The sequence below is a fragment of the Musca vetustissima genome, unplaced genomic scaffold (assembly GCF_032173495.1).
Source record: "Musca vetustissima isolate MV318-11 ecotype Yass unplaced genomic scaffold, APGP_CSIRO_Mvet_v1 utg8857, whole genome shotgun sequence".
Lineage (NCBI taxonomy): Eukaryota > Metazoa > Arthropoda > Insecta > Diptera > Muscidae > Musca > Musca vetustissima.
The window spans coordinates 260,652-284,163 of NW_026883455.1; the positions used below are offsets into that span (position 1 = coordinate 260,652).

Consider the following 23,512-nt stretch of genomic DNA (forward strand, 5'->3'; position numbering starts at 1 on the left):
TTATTTGCCATAACTGCCACATTTCGAATGGGCTTCTTCGGGATCCTCACAGGTAAGGGTAGTTTCATCGAAGACCTTATCTTCACCGCAGGTGATCAAACGTGGATGTCCCTCAACGCAAGTAATCAAACGGTGACAGTCACCGGGTACTGGGAAACGTGGGAATGGCCAGAAACGAGCGGCGGGACCATCAACTTTAGTGGGGCATTTGAAACCAACAACAGCTGAAAAGATATAAAAATAACAATGATTACACGCTATGTACGAAGAAATGAAAATGAAAGGATCATTATAAATGGATGTATTGAAAAATGGGCCAATACCGAATGGATTAATAGCTAAATGGTTTAATAGCTAAATAAATTGGAGGTACCATTATTATAGTATAAAGTTACCCAACCGGAACACAAAATAAAGTTGAAGATTTGTTATGAGAATGACAACACAAAATATCAAATTAATTCCAATTAGATTGGGAAACGTGTCCCAACTTTCAACAAAGAAACGACCACAGACGGACTGTGTCTGCTATATCCTATAGTATTATGAATTTATACAAGAGGATTTCTAAGAAGCTTATGGTAACGTGTTATAAATTATATATGGCTGGAATATATCGATATCCAAATTTTCAAACAGACGAAATTATATGTGAAAGATTTATCTAAACCGATTTGAATCAGAAGCCCATGCGGATTTCGTCATCAATTGGATAGATGTAGTACATGAAATAGGACGATTTATACATGAAAGCTACATATATATTTGAACCGATATAAAAATCTGATAATATATTGGGGCAATACTCAATATACGACATTCTGGGCTCAAGACGGCAGTCCATGCAAATTTTCATGTCATAGGACAGACATGAAATAAATTAAAATATATAGGAATTTACTAAAACACATGGACAGACGGGCGGACATCGACATTGAAAGTTATACATTTCGATTATATGTACCTCAAGAAACGACTGGAAAATTCTTTATTATTCGGCTTTGCAGGAATTCTTTTGCAGCGAAGAGAGCCGGCATTTTTGTTCAATAAACAAGTAATAAATTGTCAGTCAGTGTTTGTGGGAGGTACTAGAAGGAATGGACCGATATTCCCCATCTTTGAACTTTAAATTTGAATGAAATATTACGATATGTAAAGTTTGGATGAAAACGGTTTATCCCTTCGAGAGTTATAGTGTGCCGGCCAGGCAGACAGGCGGACAGACATTTGTAAATCGACTCCAAAGTGTCTGAAACGGATTTGCTCCAAATAAACATGGGGTCTAAAACTCATTAGCCATAGGTTGAGGGTAAAAACATATTCCATATAGGCCCAAGTGTTGGCATAACCTACATATTCAGGTCCACTTTTTAGGGTTGCCGCCAATATTCGTATTTTGGTTTCCCAAAAAATATTAATATTGGTTCAAGTTTCCCAGTAGTCCCTATATAATGGAACCTCCTATCAATCTGTATTTTGGGGGTTTAGACACGTTTTTCATCCGATTTGGATCTGATTTGATTTTGCAGCTATTTATTCATTTTTCAGCTATTATTCAAAGTCGATCGGGTTTAACTTCAAGTTGATGGAATAACATCGAAATATATTTCCAATGACAATGAGATCGAAACCATAGCCGGACAATTGTAGTATTTTGATGTTTGAGTGAGTATATGGCCGGAAATTGTTGCTACATAAAATTGTGATTCGTTTCAAATAAAAACTGTTGGACGCGTCCACAGGATACACATAGTGTTAAACTCAATGAAAATCATTAGGTAGCTGCGAATCAAAAAGTAGTAGCGGGAGAGTCCCGGAAGAAATGATCATCGAATCAATGTTGACGTCCTAACTAATCCATTTTAAAGGTATTAGAAAAATGCTAGGATGATAGCGACCTCGAGACATCAGTGTTTTATGGTTTGCAGTCAGTGTACCGACTGTATTTGAACAGAGTTTTGCTGATATTTGGAGGATTCAATTGGTTAGAAGCCTCCAATGACATCGACCTCTGCTAACTCTACTGGGGACTGTTGTAATGATCTTCAAAATCCCATCACACTTGAGGACATCAACGCAAGTCTGGAGAGATAGTCGGATCTTCTCCTCAATTTTATTTGAGGAAATTGGATCTACCTCTGAAATGATTCGCCTCTGACAAACAAGGTATATCACACAAGGTAACTCCTCCAACTTAAGGGGACCCCCCATTCTCGGGGTTATTTTTTTATTTAATTCGAATCTACTCTAATTCAAGAATGTCCCTACAATTTCAAGTGAAAATCTCAAGAACTCTTGAAAATATAGCCGATTTATTGTGTCAGCATCAAGTGACGGCTAAAGGGCTTCTCAAACTTTAAACGCGTTTTTCTCTTTTGCGAAAGGCGGGCACGATAACTCCAAAACTAATGATCCGATCGATTCCAAATTTTGGGACGTTTCTCTGTGAGTGTATAGCTATCGTATAAACTAGGCCAACTAAAGCCAATCGGTGAAGATCTTCCTTATTTTTTAACTTGGTTTTTGGTCAAAAACGGCGATTTTTCAAAAATATTTTTTTAAAGCTCCGCCATTTTGTTTATTTTAGAGCGAAGCCAATAATCCTAGTTCATACGAGAGCCAGACATGTACTCTTCCTAACACCGTTGGAATTTTCGGATTCCGATGTTCCAGTGAGTAGTTATCATTCCCGCCATCAAAAATAAGGACTTTTCTTTAATTACAAAAACAACAACAAAACAATAACAAAAATTTTTTGTAAATTATTGTTTTCTCTTTTAAATCTTCAAATATATATGTGCAAAGTTACAAACCTTAACAAGCATTGGTGTTGATTTACCAGCCCATTGAAAATCTTGAAAAATTAAAATCGAGAATGGGTGGGGTTCCCTTAAGGAGAATTATCATAGGTGGTAGAAGATGGTACACCTAATTCCGTTTTTACACGATAGAATGGTTCCCGAGAAATTCGTGTAAAAAAAAAAAATTATATAAAATGTTGCCATATCAGAAATTCATGCCATGCAGGGTTGTTACTCTAATTAAGGCAGGGATGTTTAAGCAAAAGCATTCCAGAATTTTCTTCAATAAATAAATAGTTCATGTAAAAAAAGTAATTTTGTTTTTTTTTGTCGTGTAAAAATAGAAATATTTTTTCGTATTTACTCGTGTTATTTCAAATTCGTGTAAAAATACTTCGTGTAAAAACAGAACCACTCCATGGCGGCAAGTCCATGCTACCATGGCAATAGGCTATTGAGGTGGATGTTGATGGCAATGATATTCCCATTGATCAGAATTTAATAATAACGATATTGATATCGATTTTATGAAGTCTATACGGAAACAGTATACCGATCGTCATATCTCAACTATCTGAAACTATCCGTCAGTCTATCCATTATAATTCGTAATCAAAGTACAGACCGCAGTTATGGACCAATCGTCACAAAACTTTGAATGTAGGTCAAAGATATGTTAATATTTAGAATATTAAATTTATTTTAGACTTTTATTCTGGTCGCTGAAATTTCACATGTAGAAGGGAATCTGGTCAACCAATCCTGCTCCGTTTACTGATTTTTACACATCTACTCTCTTTAACGCTTTTTGATGTAACGAATTTCTGATCTAACTTAGTCAGCCTTCTAAAAGTTGGAAATTCACTGAAAATTGATTTATTTCTCTATTCCTTTTTCTTGCATCATTTAATTTCCTTACCTTCAGGATTGCATGTGTCCAAAAGTTGATCTGGCCAATTGCAACCGTGGATACGTTCATCATAGGCCAGACCGGCATCACACTCCTGTTCAATGGGTTCTCCAAAGGCACACTTAATGTAAGTTGTCGAACATTCCTTCGATACGGGATAAATGCCGAATTGATATTCACAGCCAGGGGTAGAAATAGGAGTAGCTACAAACAAATATCATATTTTTTAAATTAACTTGGTAAATCAATTTTTATTTTATACTTACGATCCCATTGACGGCCCTTGCAATCAACGGCCCAGTTATAGTTGCAATGATTGTGAACGGCACCTTTACCATCGAACAACAAACCATTTTCACAGGTCTCCAAAGTCAAAGTGCCATTGGTGCACAAGAAGAATTGATCGCAATTTTCAGTGTGAGCATAGGCTTGAACGCCATACTTTTCAGGACATTCAATGGTGTCCAATGGAACGGAGTGAACTGAAAATAAAGAAATGAAATATAAATTCAATGATTTTGTGAAGAAATTCGATTTTTTTATAAATCGATTGAAACCCATGTTAAGTTAAGGACCGTAAATTCAAAATTCCTTTAATTTGTCTGGACCTACACAATTTCTGAAAATGGAAGATTATGTCAAAACATGTATATATTTAATTACAGCCACATTGATGGAAAAATCCGGTTAATGCTTCAACATGGAGAAAATCGGTCAGTACCATTGTATGAGAGATATACCAAAACGTAAATCTATATTACTTTTTTTTTTTTGAAAAAACCTGGCCAAGCCTCCCTATATACCGAATAATGGGAGGTACCATTATATGGGGGAATATTAATATGGGAATATTGTTCATTAACCACACTGTGATACAGGGTATTATGTCTTTGTGCATATGTTTGTAACAGGCAAAAGGAAATAAAATACAGGTCGCATTTATTATTCAAATTGCATGAAATTTTGTACAGCTCATTTATATGGCCCTAGGACGAACCTTATTTAAATTGGAAAAAATGGGCTCAGATTTAGATATAGCTTTCGTCCGATTTAATGTAAGTGGTGCACCAAAGTCCCTAAATATCTTCAAGTTTGCACGAAATGTGGTATTGGGTACTGAATTAAGTCTAGAAAGATGTGTGTTAAGTTTCGTGGCAATCGGTTTAATTTTGTTTAATTTTGCACAACGTATCAAATTGAGACTAGAATGGCGTTATTGCGGCATTCCTTCGAGCTAACATTGACATGAAATTTTTGGGATACATATGTAGAATACACCCAAAGTGGTGAGGGGTATCATATAGTCGGCCCAGTCAGACTTTACTACTGGAGTTTTTCTACTCAATGAGAATCCAAAATATAAGATTACCGATTTTTTTATATAAAACAAGTGCCACAGCAGATTTTTTATTGGAAGGCTGATGTTAGATTTTTTTCTACAGAAAATATATCTCAGTGAACTGAGGTTCGAATAAATAAATTTGTCATTCCGAAAAAACCTCGAAATACTCGTTGTAGCCCCCAAAACGGGGATCTATCTAAAATAAAAATGACAACCCATTTTAGTTACATTTTTCAACCGTTGTTGATGGTGGAAAATTAGCAACAGTTTTCAATCGAAGAGGCTGTAATGTGGCATTCCGGACTTCCGAATGTTGATAAAATTTCTTTGCATGTTTTTACATAAGTTTTTATATAGGTTCCGCCCCAACTTATGTATATTCATAACTTTATGAAAATAGTGCCTCAGAGTACTGGCATTCAATATTTTCCAATAGAAAACGTACGTCAGCGAACTGAGGTTAACTTTAAAAAAAAAGTGCCCAAGCAGAACTGAAGTTAGATTTTTAGATTACCTTACGGACTAGAGGCTCGATTTTTATACCCTACACAACTATGTTGTCAGTAATATTTCGACTAGCTGAGTCGATCTAGACATGTGTGTCCGTCTGTCCATTATAATTTGTAAATACGATACAGGCCACAGTTATGGACCAATCTTCACGAAATTTTGCACGTAGGATGGGTTCTGGCCAATGAAGACCCCTATTGTTTTTGGAAAAGATCGGTTAATATTTAGGGGATGAAATGGACCAAAAACTTTATTTTTGTCGGTTATTGTGGTCGCTCTAGACGCCGCAATTATGACCCAAACACCGCGAATTTTTGCACGGAGAAGGGGGAAGGGGGCCAAAGAATAAGCATGCCTGTTTTGATAAAGATGGTCAATATTTAGCGGGTCAAATGGACCCTGACTTTTGTGTGAAAAATTACAAAATTTTTATTCTATGGGGTATATATTTTCACCTGAAGGTCCTAGACCCGAGAAGTTGATAGTATGTTCAAGAGGAGTGGTTCCCCTTTAAATTGATACCAATTAAATTGTCGTATGTACTCGGATGTGGGACTTACACGTAAATATTTACAGGTGCTTACATATTTATATATTATTTAGTAACCCATTACCACACTAGAGGGCGGAAATATAGCGCTGATCGCTTAGAATTTTCCATGAGGTTTAAGTTATGGTCACCGACAACGCCTATAATTTTCGGTTATGATCAGATAATAATTTTGGGATGAAGTGGAAAGAAAACTTATTTTTTGGTGTTTTTTTTTCGAGTCGATTTATAGGCCAAAATTGAAAGCCGAACATCACAACGCAACCCACGGTGAAGCGAATTTGTACAAGTGATTAGAAGGGCTGTACTGAATATGTTATATTAGAATATTAGAATTAGATCGCGAAATATTGGCAAAGCTTTGAATATAGAACCATAGAAAGTTAGATTTTCGTGGAAGTTGTGTAGGGTATCATATGGTCGGCCCCGTCCGACTATACTGCTCCGCTCACTGGTTTCTAATTAAAAAAAAGTATTAGAGGTTCGATTTTTCTCTCAGATCAGTAGGACTGAGGTTCGATGTTTCATATATAGAAAAAAGTGCCTCAGTATAACTGAGGTTCGATTTTCAAACGAAGTGACTGCAATTTGCGCTTCGAGATGGTAAGTATGGAAATAATATTTGCAGGCAATTTTCATTATAGGTCCATGGTTTAACCTAGGCCATATATAGAGGTACCACCCCATTTTCGGAATTTTTATGGTCACCGAAATGTTTGGGATTGCGGTTTTCAGCAAAAACAAAGACATCAATTGTAACGGTACATAGGATAACCGAAAAATTACAAAGGAAGGGAGTAATTTTAAATGTCGAATATATTCGACAAAAACACAGAAAGGGTTAATGTTTTAGCAGCATTTAGAACGGTGGTAGCTGTAGTTTGGGATTTAGGGATTCTTGGGGTTTTACAATTTTTTATTTTACTATTTTTCCGCCGCTCTAATTTGGGAATTAAATGACCCTTAACGTATTTTTCAACCGAAGTGGTTTTAATATAGGTCCATATTCCCCATATAAAATTCCGCCACATTTTTAGTTTTTCAGGTTTTCGAGGATGGTATATATCTAAGCAGAAAATATTGATGCAAGTTTTTTATGGCAGATCCCATATATCGATACCCTCCTTTATTCTGTATTTTGTGCAAGATTTTTACCAATTGGCTCTAATTTGATATTTTGGGCTATCATTACGAGTCAAATGTTTTTACACAATTTTGTCAATATATTTGCATGTTTTTATGTAGCCCCCATTTAAATATCTCGCTAATCGGTATGTTGAAGGTTCTTTCCGAATTTTCCAACGGAAATGTGTGTCATTTGAAATTTCTTTTTCGAAGAAGTTAAACAAACTAGAGCAGACAATTTCTACGTAGATCCATGTTTGGTAATACATTCCTGAGCGATTTTTTTGTAAACAAATTTTCTTCGTCATTTAAACTATCTTTAGTCACCTCTACACCAAACCAATATTTAAATTTGTACATCGTAGCATTTTGCTTTTTATGAAAATACCTGTCATTTATCATATTAAAACTGGACTTTGGCTTGTTGCATCATGTGGCAAAATTTAATACTTCCCAAAAATTAACCCACTGATAGTAAAAACTAGTCTTATTTCATTAAAACATCCCGGAAACAAACAGGAAGATGAGTCTGACAACAACTGCAGCATCCAAAACAAAAAACTGACATTTATCGGAAGTACTTTTAAGCCAATATTAGCAGATGTGTGTGAAAGAAAAATAGTCACAACAAAATTTCGAAAAACCCAAACAAACATTTGGTTGTTGTTGTCAACGTTGTTATTGTATTTGCATTCAACAAAAAGTTTCGCGAGTCTAGCTAACGATTGCAATTTCCTCAATAAATCTAAAAGGTGAAGACATCGGAAAATTGTTGTGGTGCTGATGTTTTTGCTATTTATTTCGAAAGATAACTTTGTTTGCAAAACAAGTTTTGTTTGTGTTGTGCAGAAAAGCTCATCTTCAATCCTAGCTTGCATTTATTTACAGTTATTTAAGATTCTGCTGCCAACGCTAAATGTCTTGCTGCCGGCGAATGACAGACAACAAGGTAATCCGCATTGGTTAAATAAACGGGTTTCGTTAGTGACGTAACTTATTGCCGCATGAATGATGGCACATGGCTTAAATGCTGGACCAGGTTAGGTGTGTGTGTGTCTGTCTGTTTTCCACTATCAACTAATTTTTGTGTGTCGCCACTATGAATGGAATTCCAGAAATATTATTTTTTTCTGTTGCATTTCTGAGATTTTTACTCCCCCAGTGGCCATATTAATTGAAATGGCACTGGATCGGGTTTATGGAGCTAAATGTTAAATGTGTGTATGAGATTGTGAGCACATATCATTCATTCATTTGCTGCAAGACCGGCATAAATCAAAAATCGTGATTTCTGAGTTAATGATGAAGAATTATTCGCTATATCAGACATCATGTTGTGTAAAATATTCGGATGAATATCTCTTACACACTCTGATTGATAAGCTGTAGAAGTTCCTCTTTTCCTTGAAAGGTGTGTGTCAATTGAAAACTTTAAACTTTTTGCTGCAAATGAGCGATATGTGCATTTTATTTGTTACTTTGTATGACCTAAAAATATGTTGTGAGTTTTGTTTTTTATACCACACTGTGGTACAGGGTATTATGTCTTTGTGTATATGTTTGTAACAGGCAAAAGGAAACGAGATAGACACTTGGTTACTTTTGATAATATGCACAGAATCACGATTTACGCATGTCCGTCTGTCCATGTTAAGTTGTAAACAAAGTACAGGTCACATTTATGATCCGAATTGGATAAAATTTGGCATATGTCACTTATTTGGTCCAAGGAGGAACCTTATTGAAATTGAGAAAAATCGGCTCAGATTCAAATTTGGCACAGCGTACTGAATTAGGTCTAGAATGACGTGTGTTAAGTTTCGTGAAAATCGGTTCAGATTTAGATATAGCTCCCATATATATCTTCGTCCGATTTAAGGTAAATTGTGTACCAAAGTCCCTATATATCTTTCGATTTGCACGAAATTTGGCATAGCGTACTGAATTAAGTGTAGAATGATGTGTGCAAAGTTTCGTTAAAATAGGTTCACATTTTGATATAGCTCTCATATATAGTTTCCCCCGATTTTAGGTAAATAGTCCACTAAAGTCCCTATATATCTTTCGATTTGCACGAAATTTGGCACACCGTAATGAATAAGGTCTAGAATGATGTATGTTAAGTTTCGTGAAAATCAGTTAAGATTTAGATATAGCTTCCATATATATTATCGTCCGATTTAGGGTAAATGGTGTACCAAAGTCCCTATATATATTTCGATTTACACGAAGTTGGACATAGCGTACTGAATTAAGTATAGAATGGTGTGTGCAAAGTTTCGTGAAAATCAGATTTAGATACAGCTCCCATATATATTTTCGTCCGATTTAATGTAAATGGCGTACCAAATTCCCTATATATCTTTTGATTTGTACGAAATTTGGCATAGCGTAATAAATTAGGTCTAGACTGATGTGTGTCAAGTCTCCTGAAAATCGGTCCAGATTTAGATATAGCTCCCATATATATTTTCGTCCGATTTAATGTAAATGGTGTACCAAATTCCCTATATATGTTTCGATTTGCACGAAATGTGGCTTAGCGTAATGAATTAGGTCTATACTGATGTGTATCAAGTTTACTGAAAATCGGTGCCGCTTTAATGTAAATGGTGAGTCAAAGTCCCTATGTATATTTCGTTTTGCACGAAATTTGGCATAGCATAATGATTTAGATTTAGATATAGCTCTCATATATATTTTCCTCCGATTTAATGTAAATGGTGCATCAAAGTCAATATATATCTTTCGATTTGCAAAAGTCGTCTATGAAACCCTATCTTGTCCTGGGGTTGCCTTAGCACCCTCAGTCCCGAAATCTAGTACTCGTGACAGATACGTCGACTTCAGCGGCAATTGGAACTCAAACCTCATCGGATGAGCACCACAGAGGCAATTTGCTTCGAGATGGTAACCTCAGTGTGGACCCAACAACCCTTATGAAACTAGATACAACATTGAGGTTGGCAGAAAAGCTGAACGTAGGGGTTCAGATGAGGTAATGGAGGATTATTAACACATTCTTTAATTTCAGCCACCACGACATGACCACATCGAGAATTGATAAGTGTATCTTGAGACTTCTCATAGTCTGCGCTGACTACATACCCAAAATGTTTGAACCAATGTTAGAAAAATACCCAGCGAAAATCCAGCTTACAACCGCTTCAAAGTATAGAAAATGAAGAAATTTATTTTTTAAGAGCAAGCATTTCTATAAAAACCAGTAGGGAAATCAGAAAAGTCCGACGGAGCTGATGTATGATATCCTTCACAACTTTGAGTATAATCAAGAGAGCATATATGATTTATATAGATATATGAACCTATTTTAATTAATCTATAAACATGTCATTCTGAAATCTATGGAAAATTAAAAAAAAAAGTTAACACAATTCAATCTTTTCTTATTTCAGTACTCTGTCCAAAATGTTGTACAATCGACTAATATTTGGGTCTTGGGTGAGCAATTTACTTAAAATCGGACTACAATATATGCCTCAATCAGACAAACTTTGTGACCCGGGTGTACTAAATATTCCCAACATCCTTTAAGGGAACCCTGGTAAATCAATACCAATGATTGTTAAGGTTTGTAACTTTGCACATATATATATTAAGATTTAAAAAGGAAGAAAAATAATTTACAAATATTTTTTGTTATAGTTTTGTTGTTGTTTTTTGTGATTAAAGAAAAGTCATTTTTTTGATGGCGGGCATTATAACTCCTCACGGGCATTATAACTCCAACGGTGTTACTAGAATTATTGACTTCGCTCAAAAATTGACAAAATGAAACGGGGAGAGTCCCCTTAAATAAAAAATGGGGTACCGTTTATGGAGAATTAGGCAGATTTTCCACCCAATGAGAACGCAAATTAGTCAAATCAAATTACAGACATTTCGGTCGAAAAACGTGCCCAAAATACCAAAAAATTGGACAGTGCCATAATATGGAGGAACTATGTTGTCAGAGTATTATAGCTTTGCGTGGCACTGAGAGTTTGTAACGCAGCGAAATATTGTAACGCCCAGGCCCACCTTTTAGTATATATCCGTCCATCCGTTAAATATGTGATCTTTATCTATAAATGAACCGACTAACATCAATCCCTACACATGACTTTCTACAACCTCTACTAAATTTCATTTCATTCGGCTAGATGTAGAGTCGTTTGCGTACAATGACACAAATGTATGTAAATCGATTTATAGCAAACTTAATATATTTATAACGCTGTTAAAAATTTAATCTCAATTCCATGTGTGCATCTGCACCAATTTCAAAAAAAAAAAAAAAAACGCAATGTGCCAATAGGATAAACTTTGAGTCTTTAGTACACAATTTACATAAAAACAGAAGAAAATATATATCGGAGATATATCTAAGTTTGAACCATTTTTTACGACATTTAACACACGTCATTCTATACTTAATTTAGTAGGCTGCACCATATTTCGTGCAAATCGAAAGACTTATAGGGGCTATGGTGCTCCATTAACATAAAATCAGATAAAAATATATATGGGAGCTATATCTAAATCTGAACCGATTTTCACGAAACTTAAGACACATCATTCTAGACTTAATTCAGTACGCTATGCCAAATTTCGTGCAAATCAAAAGAAATATAGCGACTTTTACATTAAATTTGGCGAAAGTATATATTAGAGCTACACTGCGTATCATAACTATAGACGCACCCTTAATTCAATTGGTATGTTAGTTGACAAATAAAATGGACCCATTAAGTTATTGTTCACAATAAAACGATCAAAAACACATATTATTCAACAAAAGTAATTAATTTATTCTTTATGGTTTCGCCGAATTCTGCACTTTCAAAATTGCTGGTGTTGCATAACTATAGACGCACTTTTACAAAATTAGAATTTTTTTTTTTTTTAAACTTAAATAAAATAAAATAACTTTTATAAATAATGGTTAGGGCCTCCCTTATTTTGAATAAGCTCAAAAATTTTATCCATCACACTGTTGATCAAAATTATTCGCAAGTCTTCATCGATTGACCGCCATTCATCGAAAATCACTTCTAGGAGGTAAAATACAGTTTGGTATTGGCAGTTTTCCGCATAGACACGATGAGTCAAGATTCCACACATATCCTCGATCGGATTCTTGTCGGAAATTTTAATATTTTTGGATTTTAACCATACTTGAGTATGGCGACTTTTATGAACTGGTGCGTTGTCCTGCTAAAAACGAGTCCTTCATTGTTGCTGCTTTCCCAAAATGGCAATAATTTGTCTTCGAAGACTTGAACGTACTCCATTGAATTCATCCGACAACATGGAAATGTCAAATAAAGCATTCCGTGGCTATAAAATGCTCCCAAGGTGGCGGTTACCGAAATATCGTTATTTCTTAATACGATATTTCGTTGGCGGTTCCTTAATGGCCTTGGGAGCATTTTATAGCCACGGAATGCTTTATTTGACATTTCCATGTTGTCGGATGAATTCAATGGAGTACGTTCAAGTCTTCGAAGACAAATTATTGCCATTTTGGGAAAGCAGCAACAATGAAGGACTCGTTTTTAGCAGGACAACGCACCAGTTCATAAAAGTCGCCATACTCAAGCATGGTTAAAATCGAAAAATATTAAAATTTCCGACAAGAATCCGATCGAGGATATGTGTGGAATCTTGACTCATCGTGTCTATGCAGAAAACTGCCAATACCAAACTGTATTTTACCTCCAAGAAGTGATTATCGATGAATGGCGGTCAATCGTTGAAGACTTGCGAAAAATTTTTATCAACAGTGTGATAGATAAAATTTTTGAACTTATTCAAAATTAGGGAGGCCCTACCCCTTATTTCTAAAAGTTTTTTTTGTTTGTTTTATTTAAGTTTTAAAAAATAAATTTTTCTAATTTTGTAAAAGTGCTTCTATAGTTATGCAACACCAGTAATTTTGAAAGTGCAGAATTCGGCGAAACCATAAAGAATAAATTAATTATTTTTGTTGAATAATATGTGATTTTGATCGTTTTATTGTGAACCATAACTTAATGGGTCCATTTTATTTGTCAACTAACATACCAATTGAATTAAGGGTACGTCTATAGTTATGATACGCAGTGTATATCTAAATCTAAACCGATTTGCACCAAACCTAACATACATCATTCTAGACTCGTTTCCTTTTGCCTGTTACAAACATATGCACAAAGACACAATACCCTGTATCATAGTGTGATGGGTATAAACAAGGATATTATTTTCCTCCGAATAAATTGTTACTATTTAATGCATTTAATTTATTAAAAAATATAAAATGTAAAAAACATTGGTTTTTATTAATTTTTGATGTGAGCTGTCACTTAAGTTAATAGATGCCAATAAAACGCACTAACTTATGTCAAAGTTCTAACAAAAAAAATAAAACACGTTTTTTTCATTTTGGTACAATGACGTTGATGCTTGGGTCCAGTTTCGCTTAACAGCTGTCAGCGCGATTGGTTCTTGAGCATGAAAAAGTTAAACCACTTTTAAGTTTTTTCTATTTACCTACGATACGCCAATAAAAAGTGGTTTGGGTGTCGTTTTGTTGTTTTTTTCTGATTTCAACGGCCTTTAATTGGTTTTTGCAGAGAATATTAGCCATCACAACGTGCGGTTATTGCTGTTGTTTCTGCTGTTTGGCGGCTTGTTTATTGAATGGCTTCGTCGTTGTTGTAGTTTTTTTAATAAATCTAGTTCGTATCTATTTTTTTCTCTTCAAATGTTGAAGACTGGTTTTGTTGTTTAATTTTCCTTTCATTTTATGGCCAAAATTCAATATTATACAACAATGGTAGTATCTCTAAGTTGGTCTTAACCGTTTTTTTTGTTTTTTTGTTTTTTTTTTTTTTTTGGAGGACTGTTACTGGAAATAATCTAAGCAAGAAGTAGATAGATAGACTGATAGCTTGGTAGGTAGTAGTAGGCATGACTATGGTCTGGAGGAATAGTTAATAATATTAGAATGTTGAATATCAATCAGATGAATGTGTAACAACATGAGCACACACTCCCCCCGTCGTCCTCCTACTCCTCATCCACCGCCAATTGTTATAATTTGGACTAGAAGCTTTTGACAGGGCATTAAGTTATGCCAAAAGCATTAATTTTTTTGCGGTCTGACTATTACGTTTGAGCCTAATCTGGCTGATTGGCAGCCTAAGCTGAACTGCAGATAATTTCGACAAGACTATTTCACTTTTACCAATAAACTTATGGATTTTGAAATTGTTGATTGTTTGTTGTGTTGTGAAAAAAAAAAAAATACAAACAAACACCAAAATGCCATAACTATTTTATGGCATAAATGGTCATAAATGTCGTAAAGTCGGAAATATACATGTTAATGTTTTTAGTATGTGCCGAAAGTGAAGGTATGTAGAAGGAATAACCGCTTCTGCAGCGTCGATGCAGCAAGTTGTTCACTTCACTACTTAGCTTGTCGATCGGTCGGTCTTTCATTGTGTGTCCCACAACATTTCTGATCATCCGCTTTTTATGGTTCCTTGTCAATCGGCTAGTTGCTGTTCAGAATTTGTAATAATTTGTCAATTTCCCACCAACCATCGATCGATTGTTTTGATTTTTTTATTCACTTAGGTTATTTTGCGATGTTTTTTATTATTATGTGTTAGTTGGTGTGTTGTTTAGGTGGAGACGAGGACGGTGTCATTACCATCTATTTGTAGTTGTTTTAATTTGGTATTCCCGTTTAATAAACATTCTGGTTCTTCTTATTGTTTGTGTACTTGTTGTTGTTGTTAGACTAATTTGTTGTCCGTGACCAAAATCGATTCTATTGCATGGGAATTTATTTTTTGTAGCTTCAAAATATTGAAATATTGTATGAATTAGAATAAGTCTATTTGAAATTCTCGAAGCAATTCTTTCAGAAATCAGAATATTTTAATAAAAAATTATGAAGGGTATATAAAACAGCGTTAGCAAAAAACCCGTTATTTGATTTCGTTAATATTCTGAGAAGGAATTTAGAAACTTCTAAATACATCGAACATACATGAGAGGAAGAGTAAAAAAGATGTTTAAGTTCGATGGAGACCAATTGTTATACCCTCTATCATGTGGTGTGTATGAAAATGTTTATACCCTTCACCACACTGTGGTACAGGGTATTATGTTTTTGTGCATATGTTTGTAACAGGCAAAAGGAAATGAGATAGACACCTGGTTCTTTTTGAGAATATGCATAGAATCACTCTCTAAATCGATTTATGCATGTCCGTCCGTCTGTCTGTCCATGTTAAATTGTAAACAAAGTGCAGGCCGCATTTATGATCCGAATTGGATGAAATTTGGCATAGGTCACTTATTCGGCCCAAGGACGAACCCTATTGAAATTGGGAAAAATCGGTTCAGATTTAGATATAGCTCCCATATATATATTTAACCAATTTAGTGTAAACGGTCCCTATATATCTTTCGATTTGCACGAAATTTGGCACAGCCTAATCATTTAGGTCTAGAATGATGTCTGCCAAGTTTCGTGAAAATGGGTCCAGATTTAGATGTAGCTCCCATATATAGTTTCGTCCGATTTCATATAAATGGTGCCCCAAAGTCCCTATATATCTTTCGATTTGCACGAAATTTGGCATATCGTACTGAACTAAGCCTAGAGTGATGTCTGCCAAGAAAATCGGTCCAGATTTAGATATAGCTCCCATATATAGTTTCGTCCGATTTCATGTAAATGGTGCCCCAAAATCCCTATATATCTTTAGATTTGCACGAAATTTGGCATTACATACTGAATTGAGCCTAGAGTGATGTTTGCCAAGTTTTGAGAAAATCGGTTCAGATTTAGATATACCTCCCATATATAGTTTCGTCCGATTTCATATAAATGGTGCCCCAAAGTCCCTATATATCTTTCGATTTGCACGAAATTTGGCATAACGTACTGAATTAAGCCTAGAGTGATATCTGCTAAGTTTCGAGAAAATCGGTCCAGATTTAGATATAGCTCCCATACATAGTTTCGTCCAATTTCATGTAAATGGAAACGTACTGAATTGAGCCTAGAGTGATGTCTGCCTTGTTTCGTGAAAATCGGTCCAGATTTAGATATAGCTCCCTTTTATTATAGATTGATTTTAAGTAATTGACGCACCAAGGAACCAATATATAGTTGATAGGGACGAAACGTTCTGAAATTAGTATAACCTAAACTGTGACAAGTTTGTTTGAAATCGCTTAGTATTTGGATAGAGCTTCCATATATTTTTTGTGCCCGATTTCAAGTAAATTGGGCATCAAACTCCTCATGTTAGTCAGATTAACATCAAATTTTGTACAACTTACAAAATTGAGCATACAATTACGTAGTTGCGTTTTGTAGAAGTACAGACATAGCCCAACGGATGACCTATTTATATTTGTTTGAAGTCGATTTTCATACTTTATGGATAGATCTAGGTAGATTCACATTTAGATAAATATCTCATATTTTATTTCATCCAATTTCATGTTAATAGTCCTGTTTAATACACCCATAGTGGTGAAGGGTATCATATAGTCGGCGGCGTCCGACTTTATTACTTCCCTTACTGGTTTTTAAATAGATCGGATCCATTACATAGGTATTATGTCATTGCACAAGTTCCGATACAGGCGTATGGACTTGTAGGGGTTCTAAATCTACAGAGTAGTTTAGTGCCGAAATTTATTGTTGAACAAGGACGGACAACAATATGAAATTTAGAACCCGCACAAGTCCATACGCCTATATCGGAACATGTACATTCATATGCTACATAGTAGGTTGTTTATTAATGAAAAAATTAATTACAAATTTATAGACACTCAGGATGTAAATCTTATCTAGGGTATTGAGAAGGATCATTGTGTTGGGGATCAAGAACCTATATTGAATAATTTTAAAAGTTTATTTATTCGCCAGAAACCGGAATGCCAAATTACAGCGGCATTGGTGGGAATTAACACTATATTTACGGATGTTGAGTATATATCTACTTTTACTAAAGTGAGCCAATTGGATTTATACCAGAAAATTGAAATTTTCTTGTAAAAAAAATCCAATTTAATTTTAATGAAATATTCATTAACATAAAAATCATAGAAAGCGTTTTTACGTAACAACTAAATTTTTGTACACGCAGCTTTAGATAGAAATATATGTCTGGCTGTAAAATACCTATCGGGCCGAATAGTGAGCTCGATAACCCTCGAAAGGAGTTACTTTGTAAATCGTATTATTTTTTTCCAAACATAGATCAGGTTTGAAGGTGGAGAAAATCAGACCACCTCCCCTACAAATGATCAACATTTTGCTGATCAAGGATATATGTACAGTATGGGGTCTACGACGAATATTTCGGGGTATGGCATTCTAGGTTATTTTTATACCCTCAGCCTTATGGCTAATGAGGGTATATAAACTTTGATACGGGGAAAATGGGCCTTTTCGAAATATTGGTTTTAGACCCCATGTTTCTTTGGACCAAACCCGTTTCAGAAAATTTGGAGTCGATTTAGCCATGTCCGTCCGTTGTCCGTCTGTCTGGTTGATTGGCAGGCTGGTGCGCACGATAACTCTCGAAGGGAATAATCGATTTCATCCAAACTTTTCACATCTTAATATTTATTCCAAATTTAGTTTAAGTTCGAAAATGGGGGGAATCGGTCCACTCCTTCTGGGAAAACGGACTATCCGATGTTAACGAAACCTTGTACAACCTATTACCTCTACCAAGCCCAAGTAGGAAGATGGGACCCATTGGTCCACTCCTTATGGTACCTCCCCCACAAAAGGGTAAAATGTACAACCTATTATTTTTACCAAGCCAAGATCAGGTAGGAAGATGCGACCTATTGATCCACTACTTATGGTACCTCCCCCCTCAAATGGTCAAAATTTCCAATATTTATAAATCAAATATCAGACAAATTCAATGCCAGATTTGAACCAAACTTTGTATAAACTACTATATTTACCAAGCCTAGATCCGAAGTCCGAAGATGGGATCCATTCATTGGTCCACTCCTTCTGGTACCTCCCACACAAAGGGTCAACATTTTCAATATTTATAAATCTAATTTCAGGCTAATGAAATGTCCGATTTGAACCAAACTTTGTACAACATCTTATCTTTATTAAGGCTAGATTAGGTCTGAAGATGTGCCCAATTGCTCCACTTCTGGTACCTTTCACACAAAATTTTTAATATTTATAAATCCAATATTAGGCGAAGGAAATGCCCGATTTGAAGCCTAGATCAAGCCCGAATGTGGGGCCCTTCTGGTACCTCCTTCAAAAATCGTAAATTTTATATATGTTATCAACATTAAAACCTAAATATCTTTAATTAAACCTTCATCTTATATAAAACGAATAATAAAACTTGTGTATAACTCCGAAGACCTCCTCCTGGTCCTAGGAGCGTTTTCCAACAAAGTGACGGTTTCTTATTCATCCATCTTAGGTGTCTTTTCTACCTTTAAGGGTATTTTCTAGGAGATCAAAAAAGATATTTACCGAAAAGTACGTCCACGTTTTGACATAGCAACGATAGTCCTCTTTTCAGAAGATATTTACAGCTTATTTACAAAAAACCTTATACCCACATATCTTTTGGAAAAATCGAAATACTTATCTAATCAACGATATAAATTGTATGAGAATTTCGATGCATATCAGCTCACTATTTCAACGGATGATGAAAATAGCTACCCCAGCTGACACCGCGAAGAGCACATTTCGAAACATGGTATTTCAAATTGGAAAATCTGCGCACAAGACCGACGCGTCTGGAAATCTTTTTTAAGCTCGGCTTATGGAACAAATGTTCGGTCACAAGCCAGCTAAGTAAGTACCCTGTAGGACTTTCATCAACTAGTTTATAAAATGTTTAGTTATAAAGAAATTATTAATCAACTGATTATAAATTAGCTAAAAAGTCATCTAAGACTCAACCACATTGAAACCAAAAATATGTTCATGTCATCAAAAACATAACACACGCAAAACAAGAAACCGTTAGAATTGCATTCCACACAACAACACAGGATGCAAAGATGAAGAAAAATCATTCTGTTTGAAAGTTCGGAGAGTGAAGACGTGTAAATCGTAATTAATTGTAATTGTGCTTTTTAAGTGTGAAATTAAAAATAAATTGGTAAGTGTTTTAATAATATAATTGAAGTCACATCGTAGAAAATTATGTAAAAAGCAAAGAGAAGAATATGTAAATATAGATACACATCTTTTTTTAATTTGTACCGCATATGCAGAATATTTGTAAAATTTCTAATCCAATAAAAACATGGAGTCCCCGCCAAAATCAGTGAAACGCCTCAGCATGAATTTAAGTAAGTAATTTATTATATAAATTAAAACCAACTATTCTAATTCGAATTTTAATTTCACTATATTTCAGATGCTCATCTGCCTACCTAAAAGATTTACAAAATGTTTTCGAGTTCCTTATGGACACCCTGCGATCACTTCCAGTGACATATTTTATGTATTTCCACCTATGTATATAAATTTCAGCAATTTATAATTCAATATATTGAATTCTAAACTGAAATTGTATATTGTCCAACGTTATTTCATAGATTCAAACATTGCAGTATTGGTATAATTACAAATTAGCCAAGTTAAGTTAGTAAATAGTTATATTAAAATATACCAAATAATAGTCATTTCGAAAAGTCTACATACAAATTAATCTATTTTAGACCGATGACTATCTGCATTTTTTTAATCTAACTATAAATCGGTCAAAAATAACTAGTTTGTAACCAGTCGTCATGTAAAAATAGTCAGTTGGTCCAAAGAAAAATTATCGATAAATGGACTAGTAGTGACTATTTTAAAATTAGTTTAAAGTTAGTTTAAAATTGGTTCATTTCCCTACAGGGTAGGTATGCGCCTTCACATCGCTACGAATACACATAACGATGTTACCGCTATTGCTAGTATACAGTAAAATTTAGATTACACCCCAAATGTTTTCCATTGGCAAAAAACTAAATTATTATAGTCGATGTCTATATAAAAGAATAAAATTATGAGCATAACCTTCACATTCAAACTTTATGCATTTATTGAGAGATAAATATATTTTCTAATAATATCAAAGTTCAAATAATATAAATTATATTATTAAATTAGTTAATCACATTTAAATCATAATTTTCTAATTTAATACATTATTTATTATCTTAATATTCATTGCAATATAAATATAATATTTTGACAGCCTCGAAAGTTATTAAGATTATTTTTAATATATTGTAAGGCTAAATAATATTTACAAATATTGTGCTATGGGAATTTTGATAATTATATTTACAAGAAATTAAAAGTGCATTTAGATTTATGAAATCCACTCGATCTCAAGTGTCAATAACATAGAGTATAATAGTACGTTTACATTTAACCGGATTTCGTTAACCCAGTGGGTTTCAATTGTCAATGCCTTTGCATATACGTCAAATAAATCCTCAAAAAGTAGGTTAACCCGATAAAAAGTTCTAATGTACAAGGAGTTTAAGTCAAATATAATCCACAGGATTTGTGCACATGATTAAGGTGACATACACGCTGTGTAATTTACATTGTGTTTGTTCCAATAATTTTCCTCGCGGAAATGCTGAATTCCTCATTCCTTAAAATATCAGAAAATTAGAAGGTCTACGTGGAAACGTGGGCCTGAAAACAAAAGATTCGTCTATGTAAAATTTTAGCTTTCCATTCCGATTCCTTCGAAAATTAGACAAAATTCTATATACCAGATAAATCTAATATGAATTTTGTGCGTCATTTACATGAAATCGAATCATCACGTTTTTGCAAAATGTCGTGGAAGTCAGAAATACACAAAAAAATGATACATACTTCAGTAGTGTTGGCGGTTTATTTGGGATACCATTTGTATTTTGTTTTTGCAAAATAGTCAGACTGAATCCCAGTTTGTTGTTTTTATAAAAAACAACTATTTATTAGTGGGGAATGTATGGCATTGTTTACCGAGGGGTAAGATAGGGAAGACTATAGTTTCGGATCACGCCACTGATCCTCATCAGTTCCCTTAGTTTTTTGTTGGGATATTCTCCCCAGAAGCTATTGCTTCTATACAAAAAATCTTTCATACCCAAATGTCTCTTGTAACCAGTGTTGCCAAAACTTGATTGAGAAAAAATGCTAGATTTAGTTGAAAAAAGTGCTAAAAATTTTAGAAAAGTGGCAGAAAAAAGTGCTAAAAATTAATATAAGAAAATTTGATTATAGTTTGTAATGAGATCTATATTTCTTTAAATTTCAATTAATAGCTACTTGTGAGCGTATCATAAGTGTTTGTGTTTCAACAGTTTGTAACGAAATATTGGTCCTGGACTCACATATTGATATACGGATCGTTATTTCATTCGGGCAGATTTAGAGTAGTCTGCGTACCATGGAACAAATTTACAGAAAACGATTTATAGCAAAATTGATACATGCTATTCGGTATGCCGCACTGTTCAACTTTTAATTTCAATCAGACACCCGTTCAGAATACAATATGGAAGCTATAGTTGGATCTGCAGTAATTTTAACAAACCCCAACAACGTAATTCAAGTCTCAATTTGATATGTTGTAAAAAATTTCGTATTAATCGGATAAACATTAGGAGTTTGGTTCACCATTTATGTAAAATCGGACGAACATATGCGAATATGAGGGAGCTATATCGAAATTTGAACCGACTTTTCCGAAATTTACCACATGTCATTCTAGACACAATTCAGTATGCTATGCCAAATTTCGTGCAAATCCAAGAATATGTGGCGAGTTTGGTGCCCTGTGTACATAAAATCGGACGAAAATATGTATGGGAGCTATATCTAAATCTGGACCTATTTTCAGGAAACTTAATACACGTCATTCTAGACTTTATTCAGTACGCTATGCCAAATTTCGTGAAAATCGAAAGATATTGGTGCACGATTTATCTTAAATCGGATTAAAATATATATAGGAGCTATATCTAAAATGGAATCGATTTTTTTCCAATTGGGTTCGTCCTTGGGCCAAATAAATGAGCCAAATTTCATCCAATTGGAATCATGAATGCGACCTGTACTTTGTTTACAATTTAACATGGACAGACAGACGGACGGACATGTATAAATCGACTTAGAAAGTAATTCTATGCATATTCTCAAAAGGAACCATGTGTCCATCTCGTTTCCTTTTGCCTGTTACAAACATATCCACAAAGACATAATACCCTGTATCACAGTGTGGTGAAGGGTATAAAAATGCGGCCTGTTCCAGTCCAATATAGCTCGGGTTGGCCCTAGTCCTTAGTTGGTGTAAATCTCCTATAGTTGTCTTGGAACAACCTACCAAAAAAAATTCTGAAAAATCATTTCATAAAACATATACATTCTAGGAATTTACATTTCTTATTTTCAGATTTGAATTATTTGCGGAACCTATTAATTGGCGGGTAGCTTACAAGATACACAAATTGAATTCCAAATCAAATTGGGAATGTATTCAAATTGATATGCAATTATTTCGCAAAAAGATATGTACACTCCCCATTTAAAGCGCGCAAGCAGAACACAATCTAATTTTGTAATATGAATAACAAAAACAAAAGAAACACACCAAGAAAATTGTAAATGGTTCAAGCACTTCACCTGTTTCTAACCATGTGAACGTGTGTGTGCCGTTGTTTGAGTTCCACTGCAAAGGCCGTTCATTTCGGGGTTCGGACTAAGTAATAACAATAATTGAAAGTAGGTAACTTAACACAATTGAAATTGATTTAATAATTGACGGTGGTCTGAATAACTGCTGGTCGATCGGTGGTCGGTAACAAAGAAAAAACCACCAGTCATGAGCAATACACTCAAGGCAGGCAAGCAGACCGGCAGGCCAACACCAACCACTATTGTGTCTGGCTATCAACTCTACTCCAGTTATTGGCTAAAATTAAGTCATAACTATGATATTCTGTAACTGCTGTTGCTGCCGGCAGCGGGGCAGTGGTTGCGGTCTCTGTTTTTTTTTGTTATTTGAAAGTAAGCCACGAAGTGCCAAATTGTCTCGGGGCAATTGGCCATAACATTATTGACTCCGTTTAAAAAAAAAAACATGTTATCGTTCCGAATTCATTGATTGCTGGCGTATCAACTTACCATATGTGACCAATAGGGTCAATCCTAGGATAATTCCAAATGGTTTCATTTTCAGGCGTTTGTTTCTTTC

General features: G+C 34.6%; 1 protein-coding gene across 1 annotated transcript; it reads right to left on the reverse strand.

The window, feature by feature from the left end:
- On the reverse strand, window positions 1–23,512 carry LOC133330320 (protein obstructor-E). The gene is made up of 4 exons (XM_061538766.1): window positions 23,443–23,512; window positions 3,978–4,193; window positions 3,721–3,915; window positions 1–224 (listed from the first exon to the last, which is right to left on the reverse strand). The coding sequence occupies exons 1-4, from the start codon at window positions 23,489–23,491 to the stop codon at window positions 1–3; spliced, it is 684 nt and encodes a 227-aa protein (XP_061394750.1). The 5' UTR covers window positions 23,492–23,512.